Here is a 20071-nt window from a genome sequence, read left to right as displayed (position 1 = left end):
CAAAGGGGGCGATTGGGTGAGGCGTTCATGACCGTCGGACGGCCCAGCTTCGCACGTCACAAGTAGAAGATGCCACCGCTGATTTTTGAGCATGTATTTGATATAATTGCTATTCGGCATAATGTCTTAGAAGTATGCGCTTCATCCTCGCTGGGAAGACGGTGTGTGCAGAACGTCACGTGACCAAACCCAGAAAACAGGTTAGTGGACTTCATGTGTACAATGTCAACTACAGGTTGATGACGTTAAAAGCTAAAAATTATGCTAAAATGTTGTATTTGTTATTTTACAGCTGGCGTCTTCACAGAAAAATGAAATGCATGCGTATCTTTTACTTATACATACATACATTGTAACACCCGGGTGATAACAGACTAACTGCTGTTGGCTACAACTCACACACAGTCACTCCACTCACTGATTGCCTCGCTGATGCCAACCTTCAAGCTCATATTACATCCTCATTCATCTTCATCTGCAATGCTCTTTTGTTCCTTTTCCATCTTTAAATACATTACAATCACTCTTAGTAACAGAAACAAAAAGCAACGTGTAGCAAGTGTCAACTATTTCCAAAGAGCACTAGTTCACTACTACTTCTAAGTTAATAGTTCTAAGTACCACCATCTTTTGGGGGTCCACAAGGTTCAATTCTAGGGTTGCTGCTTTTCTCTTTGTATTTAGAGAAAGCACAGCATTTAAGCTGTTTCCAGTCGACCATGTGCCACTTAAGAAGACGCCTTCTTATTACGAATGCTTTTATTATATCTTGAAGACTTCAAAGATTAGATGAACTTGAATTTCTTAAACTTTAACGAGAAAAAAACCCAAGTTTTAAGACAGGTTTTAAAGTGGGCAGATGGACTAGAACCATTCGCATAGAGTTAGTCAGATGCAACCAGGGACCATTGCCAGAAAAAAAAGAAGTGTTTGTCAAACTTTATTGAGGTAATTAATTTATTTACAAATTGACAGAGTCTGTCTGTTTGTGGGCTGAGCTAATATACACACAAGAAGCCATAACTTAGTCTGTTGTATGAATGGCAACAGGCGAATACGCTGTATTGTACTTTCTGTTATCAAGTGGAAGAGCATTGAATTGTTCTGCCATCACTACATAGATAAATATTTGTGATCAATAACATCAAAAATCAAATCAATTAATTGAAATTGTTTGGAATCACTGCACGAGTAGATAAATGTTAAAGCACCGGAAAACAGTTAAGCTTTCACAAATGATATTCTAACATTTATAGCATTACTAAAAACGTTCAGAATTGGTTGTTGATTGCACACAAGACAAGTGATGCAGGGGGCTAAGTAGCCATTGTTTGTATTCCTTAATACACACCATCTCTCAGTCTGAGTACATATTGACATTGTGACTGTCAGTTACGTAACAGTTAAATATTGTCACAGGTCCGGAATTTACTTGCTTGTGCCTTTAAAAGAAAATAAAGTGTGCTCATCCACACAGCAATGTGGCATCCGGCAAACAGATAAATAGATGCATGATGGCAATGTCCATGTCAGTGTCCATATGACACATAAAACTATTTGTGGCACACTGACAACTGAGTGACAATGTAGTATTTAGGGAATAAAGAATGTTTGATTTGATGAGCTTGCTTTTCTTTCTCACATGGTGACATTTGACAAGAGAAAGAGGAACAACTTTTATTACAATCTACAATTCAAATTAGGGTGTAAAATCTTGCAACACTTTACAGTAATCATTAGCCAAGAAGTAACTCCTGGATTCATAAAGGTTGACGAACCGTGGTGTAAAACCTAAACCTTACAATTGTTTATAATTCGGTTTAATTTTGCAGGGCACAAAACAGTAAATTGTTTTACGAGCGCAAAAAAGACGGCGCGAGTTTTAACGCTAAGATCTGACTGTGCCTACGTCACAAAATACTTGAATGTAATTGGTGGATGTTTGCCATTTCTTGTCGGGACCTACCATCGTTTTGCTACAATTTGAAACGTTAAATGCGCTTATATGTAACATACTAATTCAAGTAGGTCTATTGAAAATTACGCTACCGTTTAAAAAAATCGCGTTTTGTATGCTGTTGGCGTGGCAATACCTTAAAGTGATTGTGGTTGGTGGAAGTGGACTTCCGCGTTTTTTTATAAGTAGACTTCCGCTTTTTTCCCTGAGGTGGATTTCCGCGTTCGTCTTGGTATTTCCTTATTACGTCGCCAACTCAGATTCAGTTAGACTTAAAAGAGAAATAGACTGATGATTGCAGTACATTAACATGAAAGACTTAAAAGAGAAAAAAAGTCCATGTGGCCTTCGCATTTTAGTGATCACCAAATGGAAAATAATCATGCAAAATAGATGTCCCAATGCTTTGCTGCGAACGGCGATTATTTTGCCTCGATATATAAATTAAGCTTAGAAGAGTATGTTATAAACAGCATGATAAACTTGAAAGCACATTCATTTGAAGAACTATTTTGGCATCTTCATCCTGTTTCAAAATTGTGAACCTTGCCCCGGAAGCCCCGCCTGAGTTCTTTCTTTCCCTCTCGCTCTCTCTCTCGCTGTTTTACGTATTCTCTCTCTCTCTCTCTCAATTGTTTACATGCCAAAGAAGTTCGCCGCGAGTAGTTGCACACGATTCACTTTTTTTTTTCTTTGAAAAGTTTCACTATTTGTGTCCGGAAATTCCTCTCGTATGACGCACACTGAGACGACAAGTTTCCAAGTAAGTGTCTCTGAACGTGACCAGTTTGAAATTCCCAGCTATATTTTAAGACTTGCAGCGCTAAAACTTGTTTTTTTTTTTTAGTACCCAAGACTACTGGATGTTTATCGTCAAAGCTGTTCCGACCAACTTCCTGCATCAATGGCTCTAACTGAGACAGAAATGCGTCGTACTATTCATCAAATCTCAGAATCTCTCGGGAGTAAAGAACGTTTGAAGGTTTTCTACTTGTGCGAGACTTTGGACACAGACAATACGATAGCCCGTATGAAGGACACGTTAACGTCCAAAGTCATGAGTTATGACACAGGAAGTCTATTTTTGGCTGAGCTCATGCTACATTTGAAAAGGTATGACATCCTTAGGCAAGTTTTGGGGCGCAGCGGAGATGAGGTGCAAAGAGCTTTGAGATCCAGGGAGGTTCTGCCCCGATACAGGTGAGATAGGATCTTTAAAAAATGCATATAATCAGTTTAAACCAGCGCTACTGTGATTTAACCCTTCAACTTTGACCCATTGGACAGCAAGAAAAGTATCCTCGTTGTATTTATTTCACTATAAACGTTTCTTAAAGTAACCCAAAATGAATGAACAAAAACGAAACTCATGTTAAGTTTAAAGAAGTATATCCATACATGTTAACATACTTCTGTTTTAAATCTTCAGTTCCTCATTGCTGGTGAGCTATTTTTAGAACATTTTTGTTCTTATGGCTAAATAGTTCCCAACTCTTAAAGTTGGAAACGTTGAACGAGTCAAACAATACTCATAATACTAAGCATAAAGAACAGAATTCATATAGAGGGTCAGAGGGTGCTTTGACACAGGTGCAGTAGCTGTACGGCTATCAAATAATGTTTCCTATTCTTTGAAGTATTGATTAAGGATCAATCATCCCTTAATTAATGTCACATAGGCTATCAATACATTTTAAAAACATCTGTAGTTCAGGATTTGATTGAAACAATCAGTATGCTGGCGTGGTAGGAAGTCAGGCACTGTATACACACTTTATACAAGCCATAAAAAACAAACATTTTCTCATGTCCCACTTACTATTCGAGCGGTGTAATTGTATCTGACAAACGTGTTCCTCAAGTCATCATCTCTGCTACCTCCCACAGAGTACTGATGGCTCATATAAGTGAGGACATGGCCAGCAAGGACGTCAACAGTCTGAAATATCTGCTGGGTGACATGTTACCTCGCGACAAAATGGAAACTGTCACGGTAAAGGAATGTACCGCAATGCATTCCTGCGTTGGCGGGGACATTTGTTGTAATCTCGTCAAACATTTAAGTCAACGCTTTCACTTCTCATTCTGAATATTTGTTGCTTTTGCAGAACTTCCTGGACCTGATAATAGAACTAGAGCACCTTGATAAGATTTCCCCCAAAAGAGTGGATCTTTTGGAGGAATGTTTAAAGCATATCGGCAGGGTTGACCTGGCCAAAAAACTGAATGTGTACAAGATGTCAGGTGAGTCATTTAGTTTTCACAATAGTCCTTTAACATATAATGCTTGAGAACATTATGCTGTCATTGAATGATGCAATGCCAAGTTCCGAATTCCAGTTTATATATTAGATTGCATTTCCATTTAAAGTGGCACGTACAGCATAGCTGTGATTACACTGATTGAATCCATAGATAGATAGTAGAAAGATCGAGTGAGAGAAAAAAAAATAACCTCAATGTATGGATGCTTTGTTGGAATCAAAATGGAAGTTTAAGGAAAATCCCCACATTGATGTTAAAATTATGGGCTAGTCAAGAAAAGACAAACTTGCAAAATGTCGAATGAAGCAACAATTGGAAAAATTGGTATTTGTCTTTATTTTTCTGTAGCTGCCCCTCCTTTGAAGTCCTCCAGCACTCCCCCAGGTGAGGGGCGTGCATCACCCATTGAGTTAACTGTGTTTTGTTTTTGTTTTTTTAATTTTCCCTCATTGTGTACCCCTGTATTTCACATCTGATTTCAGCAAACTTGCCAGTACCTGAAGAAGGGATACATCATGCCTGCCAGGTAAGATTCTTCCTGATACAATAAACAGAAAAGAATTGTGACACCCGAAAACCAATTCCCTCCGAAGTTGTCAGCAATTGTCTGAAAGTGTTTTTAAGGTGACAAATTAATATTCAGGTGACCCAAGAGATGTCCTCTAACTTTGTGATATCGTGATCAATTAAGAGATTTGTCCACCTTTTGTTGCTCTGTTTTAACCCCTAGTGAAATTCAAACATATCTCTGCTTGCATCTGTGTACCAGAGTCCAGTAAATCGGTACACATTTACGAGTGACCCCAGAGGAGTGTGCCTCATCATAGACTGCGTGGGTAATGATGGAGGTGAGACATAATTAGACAATATTGGAAGACTTTGTGTACAGTGGAACTTGGGCTTGGTGTAATTCAATTTAGCTGCAGCACCCTAGCACACCACTAGAGTGTGCTGTTTCTCTCTCTGATACCCCCCCAATTCCCACAGTGGTTCAGTAGTGCCCTGAGATACAAGTTCAATTCATTCAGTGACCAAGCTTGTAACTAAAAAAACACTCAAATCCCAAATCATCTTTCCACATTGAAATGAATGGAAAATGAATCTTATTTCAGCCTCTCAACTAAAAACACTTTTAAAGAGGTAACTAGAACAATGATATTGGATTTAATGTGTGGCAAAAATATACAATTTTAACAATAAAAAAATCTTCAATTCAATGAACATTATTATTGTTATATTATTGCTGTGACTTTCAGAAAAATCAACTCAACCCCTTCTCTAAATTGTTCATAGGTATGAATGCTTTGTCTACAAGTGACGTATTTTTCTTCCTCAGAGATGCTGAAGCGGACTTTTCAGTCGCTCCACTTCAACGTGACCCTGCACAAATGGCTTGGCTTGGTCGAGACCGTTTCAACGCTCAGAAGGGTCTTCCGAGGAAGTCAGGAACACCGAGGCGACGGCTTCGTTTGCTGTATCATCAGCCGTGCTACCGACACGCACCTCCTGGCCACAGACACGCACTGTGAAGGGCTTCGTCTCAAAGATGTCCGCCGTCTTTTCAGCGGGGATGCGTGTTCAGTACTGGTTGGCAAGCCAAAACTGTTCTTCATCCAGAGCTACACTGTACCTGCAGTCCAACCCTGTACCAGCGAGAACAACTGGGATGAGAACCTGGAGACGGATGGTGGTGAACTGTTGACTCCGGATTGTGTCCCGTCAGATGCGGATGTGCTCTGGAGTCACTGCTCAACCGGAGAACATCAACTACGGCAAGATCAACACCGCTCCATTTACCTCAAGGCTTTGACCGACGCCTTAGGCAAGAGCCATGGAAGGTACGGAGATATCCCTGCTACTCACAAAAAGTTGTGGCTTTGGGGTGCAATTTTTATAAAATTCACAATTACCTTTACGGGTGAATGTAATTTTACAAAATTGAAACTTTTCAGTGCACATGTCCAAATTCAGTGCTTTTTGCAAAACCAACAAGTAGCTGAATGGCAAAAGTCACAAATATTGATCCATGTATTGACGCAAAATAAGTGAATACGGGAGTTTATCAGCAAATAACAGCAAGCGCTTTTTACACATTGTTCTCTTGAAAATGTTTTTTCTTTTACCTTGAATAAATGGACATGAGCATTAAAAAGTTTCCAGGTCAAATCAAGTTCACCATCTTAGGTCATGCGTAAAAGCTGAACACTCCGAACCTTTCGTGAGTAGCGTACATGATGATTCCATCTCCTGTTTTCTATGTTTGATTTGTAGCACTAAACATCCGTTTTATGTGTTATGACAGGAACAGACATGTGCTTGATCTCCACAACGAGGTGAACAGAACGATCTTCGAGCACAACAGGAAGCATCCGCGTGACGAATACCGCATTGACCTGAAAACCACTTTAAGAAAAGATCTTTGCTTGTAGACTCGCTCTTTTCATCGTCGTCAGTTGTTTAATTGGACTGCTGCAGATCAAGCGCTGAACCCCAAAAAATGGGGCACTGTCGAAATTAGGCATGTTGTTCATACGGCAAGCAATGCACAATTTTCTCGTCTCGAGTCGACATGCTTCTAATCCTTACAGTATCAATGCGTCAATTTTTTTTTTCCCTGATAATGTTAACTCGCTCTTCTGTGTTAATTCTTTTGTATGTTGTACAGCATATGCACTTCAATCAATCTAACAACTCAAACATTAGTTTGTATCGCAGACACCTATATCATGTCTTCATTACATTTAGCGTAATTAATCTTGTATTTATTCCGTGTGCCACTGTTCTTGCCACATGCATTGTGCAGCTAAAATCAAACTTGAACAGTTTCATACATTACTTGTAATGTTATAATGTATGAGGCTGTTTTGTAATTGTATATTTTCCATTTATTTTTTTAAAGTAACATAAAATGCCTTATATACATTCAGCATATTTGTAATTTGATGTGCTCGTATTGACTATGAACAGCATGATGGTTATTAGAACTGGAGTTGAAGTTAGTACACACTACGGCTTGGTATCGATCTAGAGTTACAAAATCAATTTGATTTGATTCGCAAGGGCCTGATTCGATTTAAATCACTTTGATCAATTTTAAATTCAGTTACGGATTTCACAGAGTATCATTTATTTTCAAATGGCTGCAAATAGTTGAAACTTTTTGTTCAAAATCTGAGCATTTGTTGTGCGTTGTCACACGTAATCACACAAATTTATGGGAAAAAGATTTGATTTTATGACTCAATATCAGGCTATGAAAAGGAAAATCCATTCAAATCAATGAATCTATTTTTTGACTGACTGACTAATCAGTTTAAGAATGAGGATATAGTTGAACTGTATATGTTGTTTTCATATTTTTTATTGCATTCTTGTTCACTCCATGGATGAAAATTCAGTTCACTCTACAAAATTCATAAGCACCTGACAGGCAAGTAAGTGATACATTTAAGGGTAATAAAAAGATAGTTTGAAATAATACAATTGTTTTGGGCATCATAGACTGCAGTATGTGTTTCTGGTTTAAACTATCAATACAGAAATTTTAAAACCATTTGGGAAGAGGGGTTTACTCTGGGCCTTCAGTTAGTTGCAAGTACAAAGTTCCCTGCATTCAAATGAGTACTTTCAGAAGTTTTAATGCACAAAAGTCAGAACTTCCAATAAAGTTTCACTCTGACCAAAAAAATTGTTACTAGTTTTTACTCTGTCGGTTTAGATATTGCAATGTGTTTTTAACTACTCCAATTGTGTGTGGCGTACTCGAGACTACCAACAGGGCACACGTGGATGATGCACAAAATGGCATTTAAAAAATACGATGAATAATGAAAGTCAACAGTATTTGAAAAGGATTAAGAAATAACTATCCCTACCCCTTAACTTTCTTGTAGGTTTTGATTCCAGCGGAAAGTTATTTACAGCACGTACAAACTTTCCCCAGTTAGTATCCCATGAAAGGAGTATAATCCCAATGTCTATTTACTAGATTTATTGGCATACACTGACAAGAAAATCCTGTACATGTCTCCACCAAATAGATATTTGAGTCTCTTTTTAAATCAAGTAGCCTAATATTTGTATTTAAGAATAAAATCATTTCTCAAAATCGACAACCGCAAGTCATCCCCCTAACTATAAGCCTTTTGTAGTACCAAGACTGACCTGTGAGAGGCAGCATTTTCCACATGACATTAGAAAACAGGAAGTAGTGGAAGAAATATAAGATAGGCCAACTGTTAGCAACTGTAAAGTACTTAAAAATACGCTTTTTAATTACGGTGAATGATTTTTTTTTTCGTCATTTGTGTCTGACTTCGCACCGCGACAAAACCACATCCATTTCTTTCTAATAGGCAAATGTCACATGACCATACCCAGCAAGCACTTAAATTGTGACGGTCTATTTTTATTTTGTTCGTCTCAGTACGAATATATTGCTCATTAAATAAAATCGAAAGTTCAATTGCATTTCAAGGCTTTATTAGTTGTAGCACTGAATGCAAGCATCAAAAGTACAAACACCTGTATGCAAGAAAGAGCGAAGTTAGTGTCCAACTTTCAATGAAATGACAAATATTCACCTCAACTGCTCAGACATGGAGGAGCCTACCAAGGACGCCAGGTAAGACACATGCGACTACGCCTACAGCACTTTTGACTGCAAGGGCATGGGAAATAACTGGGTATGCAGTAAGGCTGAGGGCAAGGGTCAGGTATTGGGCAAGAGGGAATTTGGGAGCAAACAGGACAGGGAGGGCATCTAGCTTCCAATGGCTCAAAGACCCTTTCGCCAGTCCTAGGAACTGCGCCTTCCGGGGACAAACTTCCACTGTGGTAGTGATTGTAGGGTTTGGCTTCATGCCCCATTGGCGCAAAAATCAAATAGCGTTCGCCGGCTTCATTCTGGAAGTATCCATCTACATTGGACTCAGGTTGACTGTACTGTGGATCCCAAGTAGCTGGCTGGCTTCTGTGGGAACTCCAAGCGGAACCAAAAGGAGGCACAAAGTCTCCTTGTCGCAAACCATGTCCTAACAAGAGGAAATAAGAAATCATTTTGCAAGGCCACAGATTCACAAGTGCTTACTTACCCTTTACGTGGAGTCCAAATGAGAACAGCCAGAGCACAAGCAACCTAAAGAGAAAAGATGACCATTGAACAAACTGAGCTAAACACCCAAATAGACAAAAGTTCATAAAAAGAAAAGACAATTTTACCTCACAGACAAGTTGCAAGCCATCGGTGAACCGTGTCACTTGTTTCTTCTTGTTTGGCTTCACAACTTCAGCTTGTTCGTGCGTCCCGCTGCTGTTATTGCTGTCAACCCAGTGGCCCTTTTTAAGCGCTGACACTTGCACCAATCAGATTGCTGCTCTCACTCATTGCAATCAGGTGTGTAGGAATTGATCTATTCCAAATCGGTGCAATACACTTGCTGAGCTTTGTATTATGAATAAATGGACCCACAGTCCCATCCCATCTCTAAATATATGAGTTAAGGTGTTATCCAGGGGATGAAGGGGAAAAAAACAACAAAAAGTAAACAGTGAAGAGCCACATAGTGTGAATTGGCCTTTGAGAATTTGTTGTCTTTTATTCCCTGAAAATTCTGGGCTTTCACTTGCTATAATGGAATTTCTGTGGTGGCATCTTGGTAATACGTTTAAGTGAATTGAGTATAATTTCGACATATAGCAAAAAGTCCACGATATAAAATTGTATTTGTACGATTAAAAAAAATGCAATGAGACAGAACAAATTTTCATCACTTATTTAAGAGCTGCAAAACACAACACAAAAGCAACATTTTCCTCTCATTTTATGCCTTTTAAATACATCCGTAGACATGCTTATTTGTTTCTAATTTTAACAGTTCTAATTCAAGAAATCTTGTCAAGTGAAATATTCTTTCTGCATCGACAAAAGATAACTGCCCTTGTTTAGGTTTCTCACAGCACTATGATGTGACAAACAGAAAAATACAATAGAGAAAGATATTGTGTATGCTGTCAAAGTGTTTTTTTCAGTCTTTTCCCACAATCTGAACACAGAACTGTTTTTTTTGTGTTTTGAACCAATACTTTATGATTAATTAAAAGTCAGGTGGCAGATTAAGCAGGCAAAAGTTGACAGTGGGCAGAACCAATGTGTGGCTTCTTGCATGTTTTTCTAAATTTCCCTTCTGAGTGAATCTTTGACCACACACTGAGCAGGCAAAAGGTTTCTCCCCGGTGTGAGTTCTTATATGTCTTATCAAAGTTGTCTTCTGATTAAATGTTTTACCACAAACCAAGCAGGCAAAAGGTCTCTCTCCAGTGTGTGATCTTGTGTGCCTCATCAAACCGGTCTTCCACGTGAATATTTTATCACATACTGAGCATGCAAAATGTTTCTCCCCTGTGTGTGTTGTCGTGTGCCTTCCCAGTTGCTCCTTATGAGCAAATCTTTCGCCGCAAACAGAGCAGACAAAAGGTTTCTCACCAGTGTGTGTTCTCATATGCCTTATCAACCCCGTTTTCCAAGTGAAATCTTTACCACAAATTGAGCAGGAAAAAGGTTTCTCTCCAGTGTGCGTTCTCATATGTCTTTTCAACTTTGACTTGTTGAAAAATGTTTTGTCACACTGAGAACATTTCACGTGTTTGTTGTTAGTGTGCGTATCAGCTTTGGAGTGTTTATCATCCTCAGAGTCAGAGGAGTGGGACGTTACGCCGTCACAATCTGATAGTGGCGCTAAGTGGCTATCTGCTTGTGATCCTCCACAGTGTCCGTCACCATCAATCTCATTTTCACTCTTCAATGGCATCTTGGCCTCCTCTAACCCTGGTATCTTCTTTCCCTCCTGACTGATGCTCAGTTCCTCCTCCTCTTCTTTAATGGGAGGGCACTCCTCCTCTTCTTTAATGTGGGCGGGCTCTTGATCCTCCACCTCCACCTTGTAGCTCCACTCCTGCTGTTCAGGGTGAAGAGCTCCTTCACCAATGTCTGTGGGACACAAGAATCCCAGGATCACACAGCTTTCATTAGAAAAAAAAAATCGAACAATAAAGACGCAAATAAATTGCTCAGTTACAACATTTAAGCGCAGATTAATTTGGAAGAAACGTGTCCACTTCAAAATATTTCATTATGATGTTAAATCTTGTGCTAGCGTTTACATTTTTTGAAACTAGAATTTCAAGGCTTATATGCTCACTAATACGCTTTTACTTTTCGTTCTTCAAGTTCATTTAGTAATCCAGTCTCTTTCTGTTTCTTCTTCAATTTTAAGGAGATGAAACAGGAATCGAGCACCCTGTGTAAACGTGTACAAATCAATTAGGTGTAATGCAAACGATTCAATAAAACGTTGCAAGATAGTTATAGCGAAAATGAACAAACCTGCTCCGGGGACAACAACTTGAGACACCTCGAAATTAGATTCCAATAGGTGACGTCGCTCGTTCTCGTCTTTTGCTCCACAAAGTTCCTCCTCGTACTCATCTTTCACACTTTTCGCACACATTTTCAGACGATAATCACGCCAGACACTCATTTGCTCTCTATTTAGCGATGTGTCGCGAAAATCCACGAGGAGCTACAAAGTGCACCGTGATCAAATTGTTATTGTGGACGAATTTTGCGACCGCGCAGACTCTTTACTTTATTTTGGTTACTTCCGGGAGATACGCGGAAAGGGAAGGATGTACTTCCGGTAAATGACTCACGGTCGGAATATTGTAGTTCATTACTGCCACTCACAGGTGAGGAGGTTGAAGAAGCAAGCAGTTCTAAATTAAATATTGAAAACATCAGTTTAATAGATCTATGAACAACTAAATAATAAAAAAGTAAAATACTTTTTTATTTTGGAACTTTGTATGCAGTGCTAGTTGCGTTTAAAGTGCTCGAGAAATAAATTTGAGTCGAGTAGATTGCATTAGTTCTGATTAATCAAATGCAAATACTACAGGATACAATATTTTTTAAATGTTATATGTACATTTTACAATTTTATTTTTTACTGACCTTATCTAGTCAATGCATCTTAACGACTGTCATTATGAACTAACTGGGGATAAATAGTTTGGTTTCCACGCCAACAGTCAGGCTCGAGCTGTCCTATTCCGCCTGTTTGGATGAAATGTCTAAAATGACATAATACAGTGAACCAAAGAGAATCTTAAATCAAGAAATCTTGTTCAGTGAAATTTTCCTGTTGCACAGATTTTTATTCAGGATAACATACACTTTTCCATTGTACCATAACAAGTTCATTTTTTAAATATATATATTTAGAGATCATTTACAGCTGCTTGTCTCATCAGCACATGTTTCACTCAATCTCATCAGTGTGTATTCTTGTGTGTGCCTTTCAAAAAATGTTTTGCTGAGCATGAATCTGTTCAACCAATCCTGTTTGATCCATTTAAACTAGGTTGCACATTGCGCGGGCAAACGATGACCTTTGGGAGAACTACTGTGTGTACTTGCATGTGTTACTAAATGTGCCTTCTGAGTGAATCTTTGACCACAAATTGAGCAGGCAAAAGGTCTCTCCCCAGTGTGTGTTCTTGTGTGTCTGATCAAACTTGACTTCCTCGAGAATGTTTTATCACAAACCGAGCAGGCAAAAGGTCTCTCCCCAGTGTGTGTTCTTGTGTGCCTTCTAAAATCTACCTTCCAAGTGAATATTTTGCCACAGACTGAACAGGCAAAAGGTTTCTCTCCAGTGTGTGTTATTGTGTGTCTTCCCAACTGTTCCTTATAAGTGAATCTTTCATCGCAGACTGAGCAGGCAAAAGGTTTCTCCCCAGTATGTTTACTTGTGTGTGTTATTAAATTAGTCTTCCCAGTGAATCTTTTACCACAAAATGCACAGGCAAAAGGTTTCTCCCCAGTGTGTGTTCTCATGTGTCTTTTCAATGTTGACTTGGTGGCAAAAGTTTTGTCACACTGAGAACATTTGGAGCGTTTGTCAGCGTGACCTTTCGAGTGTTTATCATCATCAGTGTCCGAGGAGCGTGATGTTATGTCGTCACTATCTGATAGTGGTGCTAAGTGATTGTCTGCTTGTGATCCAGCACAGGGGTCTCCATCACCTGCAGCTGTTATGTGTTGATTTGAGCTGCAGCCTGGAGTCTCCGCCTCTTTGCTCTCCTCACTTTGACACTTGCCTTTATCGTTTTCACTCTTCAAAGGGACAATGGTAATAATCAACTTGGTAATATCGTCCTCCTCCTCTTCCTCTTTAATGTGGAGGGGGTTCTCAGTCTCCTCTTGATTGTTCATGTGCTCTGAGCCCTCCTCCTTTATATGGGGAAACTTTTGCTCTTGCCTCTCAGGACCGAGCACTTCCAATCCAGAAGTAATGTTACAGGCTGAACCCATATATTTTTTTTTTCGAGTGTGCGTTCTTTTGTGCCTAAATAAATCCGACTTCATAGTGAATCTTTTCCCACAAACTAAGCAGGCAAAGGGTTTCTCTCCACTGTGTGTTTTTGTATGCTGTATTAAATCTATCTTCATAGAAAATCTTTTACCACAAACTGTGCAGACAAAAGGTTTCTCCCCAGTATGTGTTCTTGTATGCCTGATTAAATCCTTATTCCAAGTGTATCTTTTACCACAAACTGAGCAGACAAAAGGTTTGGCTCCTGTGTGTGTTTTTCTGTGTCTCGTTAAATCTGAATTCATAGTGAATTTTTTACCACAAATCAAGCAGGAAAAAGGTCTTTCCCCAGTGTGCGTTCTTATGTGTCTTAATAAACTTGTTTTTCTTGCGAATATTTGACCACAAACTGAGCAGGCAAAAGGATCCCCCAAAGCATGTCTTTCCTCCTGAGTTGATGTTTTAGAACAAACTGAGAGGGAAAAAGGTTTGTCCACAATGTGTGTTCTTGTATGTCTGACTAAGTTTCCCTTTACAGAGAATCTTTTACCACAAACTGAGCAGGCTAAATTTTTCTCCACATTGTGCGTTTTTATGTGTTTTTCCAAGTGTCCCTTCTGCTTGAATGTTTTATCACAAACAGAGCAGGCAAAAGGTTTCTCCCCAGTGTGAGTTCTTGTGTGTCTTATTAAATCTGTCTTCCAAGTGAATGTATTATTACAAACTGAGCAGGAAAAAGGTTTCTCCCCAGTGTGTGTTCTCATGTGTCTTTTTAAATTTGACTTGTTGAAAAATGTTTTGTCACACTGAGAACATTTGCAGGATTTCTTGTTAGTGGGACAAGTTGTTTCATCTTTAGAGTGTTCATCATGGTCAGTGTCAGACCTTGCGCCGTCCAAGTCAGGATCAAAGAGGCAGTCTGCTTTGGATTCTCCATGGCAGTCTCCATCACCTTCTTCAAATTCATCATCATCATCATCATCATCATCATCATCATCATCATCTTCATTCTTCACATGGTCACTAGTCAGTATCAACTTGGTGATATTGGCCTCATCCAGCTCTTGAAACTTCTCTCCACCCTGAGAGATGCTGTGTTCCTCCTCTTCCTCTTTAATGCGAGGGCTCTCTTCCTCTTCTTCTTTAATGTGTAAGTGCTCTGACTCCTCCTGCTCCAACCTGGAGCTCCACTCCTGCTGCTCTGGATGAAGATCTTTTTCACAAATGTCTGCAGGAAACGAGACAAAAATATGATTGTTCTTTTTTGCCAAAAATATTTCTTCTTACCAGACAGCTTTTGTGTAAGAACACGTAGCATGAACTGAGGTCTTGTATGTGTAATTATACAATGTAGCGATCACGAGTAGAATAGGGACATTCTACTTTGAGCCGCACCAACAATTCAGCCACAGCCGCCCTGTTCTACTCTTCCTGCATCTCATTCCACGAGGTTAAGTCCAGACAAAGTTCCGTTAATAAATTGCGCCTTTACACCCACTGTGTTTGCTTGCTGAAGCACAATTAAGGTCGACAAGAGGTCAGGGCATCCTGCATGTGAATGTTGGAATGTAACGTTGGAACACCCTATGTCCAATTGCTGGGATTCACCTAATAAGCCTTTCACTTGCTCCAAACATTTCTGAAGGTATTATAACAAAAGTTATGACTGTAACTCAGAATTGGTGAGTCTCGACTGACCGCCAGGAGGTGCACTCTAAAAACAGTTGTCAAAAATAACCCAATTATGGGTCAAAATCCCACTGCTTGGGAGTTCTGTGCAGAAGGATCTTTTTTTTCCTTTTTGTGTTTTTCCCAATGCAAAAAAAATATACAATGAAGACAGAAGATTTCAATAATTGCTAGATTTTCCTGAAATAAGCAATGCATTAATCCAATGATTTTGGTCATGGGTGTAACTAACTGTGTGTGTTGCCACAGAAAGTCCTACAACCTGGACTGTCAGCTGTCAATCACAGAAAATTGTGAAACGGGAATCGAGCAAACGCCGACTGCTTTAAAGAAAGCTATGTAAACGATCACACTGCAAATACAATTTAGGAAGAATGCCATTGATAGGAAAAAAGGCCACTAGACTAATGTGAGATTGAGAAATCAACAAACCTGCTCCGTGTAACACAACTTGCGGCTTCTTAAAAACAGCACCCCGTTGACGTTGTCGCTCATGCTCGTCTTTTATACCACAAAGGTTCTCCACAAACTCTTCTTTCACACTTTTTGCACACATTTTCACACGACAGCCACTTGATCACTGCTTAGCGATGTGTCGCGAAATTCCACGATGCGCAACAAAAAGCACAGATAGTAACTCGTCAATTAGTTCGTTCTCGTACTCGATAAATATACGAAAATATTGAAGAATTTGGATCATGAAAGCGGGATTGGACACAGCACCGTCTTGCTAGCTTTTTTTTCTAGTGTTCATTGAAAACAAGCGGAAGAGCGCATCAAATACTTCCGGTAGACGACGTACCGTTAGTACATTACAGTGCGCCACTGCCTCCTGCAGGCGAGAATGTGACACTGCACTCTGTCTCAAAGCAGAACAGCGGCCTTGTCCATCCATCCATCGATTCATTCCTTAGAAAGATTGTGCCACATTTCTATTAACTCATCTTTGAAAATTTACATCTAAAGTATTACACCATCAATATGATGGAATGAATGATATGCACAACTAAGAGTGCAAAAAAACAGATATGCTCCATGTAACACATCTTGAGGTTTATTGGAAAGACAATCAAGTTGTTGACAATCTTTTTGTGTTACAGTTGCAAGTAGCGGTCCATTGGGCGACGGAAGACAAGACACCAACTGAAATTCACAGATTTAATACTCATTTCCAAAGACGTGCACACTATCAGTGGACAACCTGCAGACATGAAAGCAAAGCAAATGAATGGAGACCTTGCAACAAATTGACCAACTTACTACAGTTCATCCTACCTGCTGAAATGACACGGACGAGCCTACCAACTACGCCAGGCGCGACAGCTGCGGCTGAGTTTACAGCAAGATTTTGAGCAAGGGCAAGGACGATAGCCACGTTTACAGTGAGGAGGAGGACAAGGGTCACGTAACGGGCAAGCCAGTGGCTCAAGGCAACGAGGACAGACGGGGCAAATCGTTCTCATTGGTGGGAACGACCGCCCACCAGAAACAGGAACCGCACCTTCATGGGAAAAACTTGCACCGTGCTGCTGGCTAAGGGGGTCAGCCCAATACCACACATCGGAATCAAGTTGACTGGATCGCTGTGGATCCCAACTAGTTGGCTGACTTCTTGGTGAAGGAAAGCCTCCATGATGAGAACCACCCCCTAAAAAAAAAAAAAAAATACACTCTAGTCCTGGTGGTGCTCACAAGGTAATTACTTACCCTTTGCGAGTTGTCCAAAGGCCATCAGCCAGAGCATAAGCACCCTTGAAAGAGAGAAAAAAAATGAAATGGTAAATAATTAAAAGCAGCGACAACATCACTAAAATGGGACAAGCCGAAACATTACCTCACACACAAGCCACGAGCCATTGGGGAATGTGGTTGCTCTCTGGGCCCTGTAAGCTTGGCTCTGCAACTTCAACTTATGTCATGCTGTGGCTGTCGACATATTGGCTCTTTTTAACCACTGTCCCCTGCGCCAATCATAAGCTGCTCTTCGTAATTACACTCAGGTGTGCACGTGTGTCGCCAGTCAACCTAACAGGAGTTCATTGTGGGCAAAGTAGGACAGTAGGCAACTGCATGTGGTGTGCACCCGCACAGTGTGTGGTCCCTCTATTAAAAAAAATAAAATAAATAAATAATGTACCACAGTGAACCCCACCAACCCGCCAATTTTCTTTAAAAAAAAAAACTATATATATATATATATATATATATGATATGTGTTCAATATTATTTAATTTCATTTTTTTTAGGTTTTTGTTTGGGAAATTCAGATTGGAAGTTTATTTTGTTTTTAAAGAACGGTTTGTGTTTACATTTTTTTTTCCAGAGCAACTGAATCTTTGTTAATTTGACACAGATTTTCCCGTATTTATAGTTTTGAGTTGTAATATCACCATTGACCACTGCATGGCAGACATGGCATTGTTGCACTTGCAATAAACAATGTGAGTCAGCCTAATAATTTGGGGATTTGAAAACACATCCAGGACAAACTTGCTCGTAATGTTGGTTTGCTGTTCAGCAGTTTTGTGCCATGGTTAAATTGTAATTTTTTATGCACTAGATTAGAGCCCGTTGCACTGGGAAAAAAATAGACCGAAACCAACACCAACCAACATCCCTAACATTTTGACAAACGCTTATAATTATTTAGCAAATTTTAGAGAATTATGGCAGTTATTTCTATATGTTGGGGGGGAAATATATTTATAATTAATATTTATTCTAACTGCAGCACAGACATGACTTCAAACCTACAGTAAGCACATCATTCAGTGAACCTAAACATCACATTGGAAAAGACAATCATTGAGTGTACAAACACTGCCAAAAATTATTTGAATGTGGAACTTCAATATCCTCAGAATTTAACAAGTGGAAATTTGTATGAATTTAAATGTGTAATTTCTGTAAAATAGGGGAGTAAACATACTGGACTGACCTCCCAGTATATTTTACTTTTTTTTTTTTCCAATAGCTTTCCAACCACATAGATTGCATTAACGATGGTTTCTTGCACAACCTTGAAGTCTTCCCCAATGATTCCGAAGCCCACGCAGCCTCTGGAGGCATTTCACATTTATTAGTTGACAAGATTTTGACACATGGACCATGTTGAACTATTTGATAAATCTTTTTTTGTGACATACCAGATTTGTCTCCACGTGAATTAAAACTTGAACAAATGCATGGAATATTTCACAAGTATGATGAACTAATGCAACAAACTTCACCTTGCTCAACAAATTGAATATTTTGTCCAAAGTCAGTTTATTGCAATTTCTGACATCCACCTGTAGTTCAAATATATATTTTTTTGAATGTTTAATATCTTGTGGCCAACACCCATGGTGGGGCAGCACTCTCCATTGACAGCATTGGTGTGATAGTTGAGTGGGGAAAGACTGGATCCAGGGTCACAAAATTTAATGGCTGCCATCAAGACTGTTGAATATCTGTAAGGGGGAAGAAAAAAAAAAAGTTTACACAGACCTTTCAAAAATGTAAACTTGCATTAGAGTTAATCTTACCTACACTCGGACACGGAGGAGCCTATCGAGAAAACCAGTAACTACATGAAGGGTTTTTCTTACAGCAAGATTGAGGGCAAGGGCAAGGACGATAGCCACGTTGACAATATGGACGAGGGCAAGGGCCAGGTACTGGGCAAGGGAGTGGCTCAGGGCAACGAGGACAGGGGCAAATGGGTTTCATTGGCTCATACAACGGCACACTTGAAGCAGGAACAACTGTGTCCAGAGACAAACTTGCACCGTTCTGCTGGTCATCGGGCTGAGCCACATACTCCATTGGTGGCAAACCCAAATACTGTCCGACTTCACTGTCGAGGAATTTGTCTAGATCAGATTCGAGTTGACTGTATTGATGTGGACCCCAACTAGTTTTGGGGGTTCCGTGGGAACCTCCACGTCTGGAACCATGTCCTAAGGGAAGAGATGACACTAAAAGTTGCTACACTTGTGAAAGCGCACAGAATTTTCAGGGACTTACCGTTGGCATGGTGTCCAAAGGTTAACAAACAGAGCACAAGCACCCTGAAAAGAAAAAAAATGACAATTTGGGGGGGCGGGGCGGAACAGTAACAGCCAAATTCAGTTGAAAACCCAGATAAATACATTACCTTACACACAACTCACAAGCCATGCGCAAATCTGGTCACTGGTTTCTCCTATAGCCCGAGTTCACAACTGCAACTTGCCCTCATGCCCTGCTATTGCTCACTGGCAGCTTTTAAGCGCTGTCACTTGCATCAATCAGCATGCTGCTCTGGATCATTGCACTCAGGTGCGCATGGCAAGGTGTGAGCGTTGTCACGTCGTACAATTATATTCACTCTCCCCCAATTCTATTTCCGGTCTTCAAAATAAAAGCCTCTATCTATCTCTCTATATCTATCTATCTATCTATCTATCTATCTATCTATCTATCTATCTATCTATCTATCTATCTATCTATCTATCTATCTATCTATCTATAATTTTATAACCTTTTATTTACATATTTTATTTTTAATTTGAAATAGTATGTTTCCTTTTAAAACCTTATCCCATTCCACAACTTCGACATACTATCAGAATACTTTCCCCCCAATATTTTAAATGATATATATTTTTTTTTTTTTACCCCCTGCTCCCTTTTCTCGTAGAAAACGTATAGTGAATATTCTTCAGCGTTTTCTAAAGAATTATTTGTATTTGTAAAAAAAAAAATTCTCCCAAAATTATAGCTACCTTTCTTTATTTAATTTTTGTTTCGTTTCGTTTGGGAA

The 20071-nt window shown here is 39.5% G+C and overlaps 3 protein-coding genes and 3 long non-coding RNA genes across 6 annotated transcripts; 1 reads left to right on the top strand and 5 right to left on the bottom strand.

The window, feature by feature from the left end:
- The first annotated feature begins 38 nt into the window (after nucleotides 1-38).
- On the top strand, nucleotides 39-7910 carry LOC148323503 (CASP8 and FADD-like apoptosis regulator). Its single transcript, XM_088315895.1, has 10 exons — nucleotides 39-200; nucleotides 293-2720; nucleotides 2805-3157; nucleotides 3845-3950; nucleotides 4066-4201; nucleotides 4571-4606; nucleotides 4705-4748; nucleotides 4992-5070; nucleotides 5559-6060; nucleotides 6525-7910. The coding sequence occupies exons 2-10, from the start codon at nucleotides 2691-2693 to the stop codon at nucleotides 6649-6651; spliced, it is 1413 nt and encodes a 470-aa protein (XP_088172021.1). The 5' UTR covers nucleotides 39-200; nucleotides 293-2690; the 3' UTR covers nucleotides 6652-7910.
- Nucleotides 7911-8687: 777 nt separating this feature from the next.
- LOC148323502 (uncharacterized) lies at nucleotides 8688-9598 on the bottom strand. Its single transcript, XR_015846517.1, has 3 exons — nucleotides 9443-9598; nucleotides 9316-9359; nucleotides 8688-9255 (listed from the first exon to the last, which is right to left on the bottom strand). It is a non-coding gene; the product is annotated as an uncharacterized LOC148323502 (long non-coding RNA).
- Nucleotides 9599-9900: 302 nt separating this feature from the next.
- LOC148323501 (uncharacterized) lies at nucleotides 9901-11871 on the bottom strand. Its single transcript, XM_088315977.1, has 2 exons — nucleotides 11607-11871; nucleotides 9901-11210 (listed from the first exon to the last, which is right to left on the bottom strand). Exons 1-2 carry the CDS (start codon nucleotides 11758-11760, stop codon nucleotides 10318-10320), a joined length of 1047 nt encoding a protein of 348 aa, XP_088172103.1. The 5' UTR covers nucleotides 11761-11871; the 3' UTR covers nucleotides 9901-10317.
- A 455-nt stretch (nucleotides 11872-12326) lies between these two features.
- On the bottom strand, nucleotides 12327-16045 carry LOC148323500 (uncharacterized). Its single transcript, XM_088314493.1, has 3 exons — nucleotides 15718-16045; nucleotides 13160-14824; nucleotides 12327-12352 (listed from the first exon to the last, which is right to left on the bottom strand). The coding sequence occupies exons 1-3, from the start codon at nucleotides 15839-15841 to the stop codon at nucleotides 12327-12329; spliced, it is 1815 nt and encodes a 604-aa protein (XP_088170619.1). The 5' UTR covers nucleotides 15842-16045.
- Nucleotides 16046-16317: 272 nt separating this feature from the next.
- Nucleotides 16318-17243, bottom strand: LOC148323499 (uncharacterized). Its single transcript, XR_015846528.1, has 4 exons — nucleotides 17120-17243; nucleotides 16993-17036; nucleotides 16561-16933; nucleotides 16318-16486 (listed from the first exon to the last, which is right to left on the bottom strand). It is a non-coding gene; the product is annotated as an uncharacterized LOC148323499 (long non-coding RNA).
- A 1285-nt stretch (nucleotides 17244-18528) lies between these two features.
- Nucleotides 18529-19578, bottom strand: LOC148323498 (uncharacterized). The gene is made up of 4 exons (XR_015846508.1): nucleotides 19424-19578; nucleotides 19294-19337; nucleotides 18813-19226; nucleotides 18529-18737 (listed from the first exon to the last, which is right to left on the bottom strand). It is a non-coding gene; the product is annotated as an uncharacterized LOC148323498 (long non-coding RNA).
- Between the last annotated feature and the right edge of the window lie 493 nt (nucleotides 19579-20071).

Source organism: Idiotropiscis lumnitzeri, chromosome 14 (genome assembly GCF_059441095.1).
Source record: "Idiotropiscis lumnitzeri isolate Australia: NSW breed Sydney's pygmy pipehorse chromosome 14, RoL_Ilum_1.0, whole genome shotgun sequence".
Classification (NCBI taxonomy): Eukaryota; Metazoa; Chordata; class Actinopteri; order Syngnathiformes; family Syngnathidae; genus Idiotropiscis; species Idiotropiscis lumnitzeri.
The sequence above is the reverse complement of the archived record's forward strand: the minus strand, read 5'-3'. Positions and strand labels throughout refer to the sequence as shown.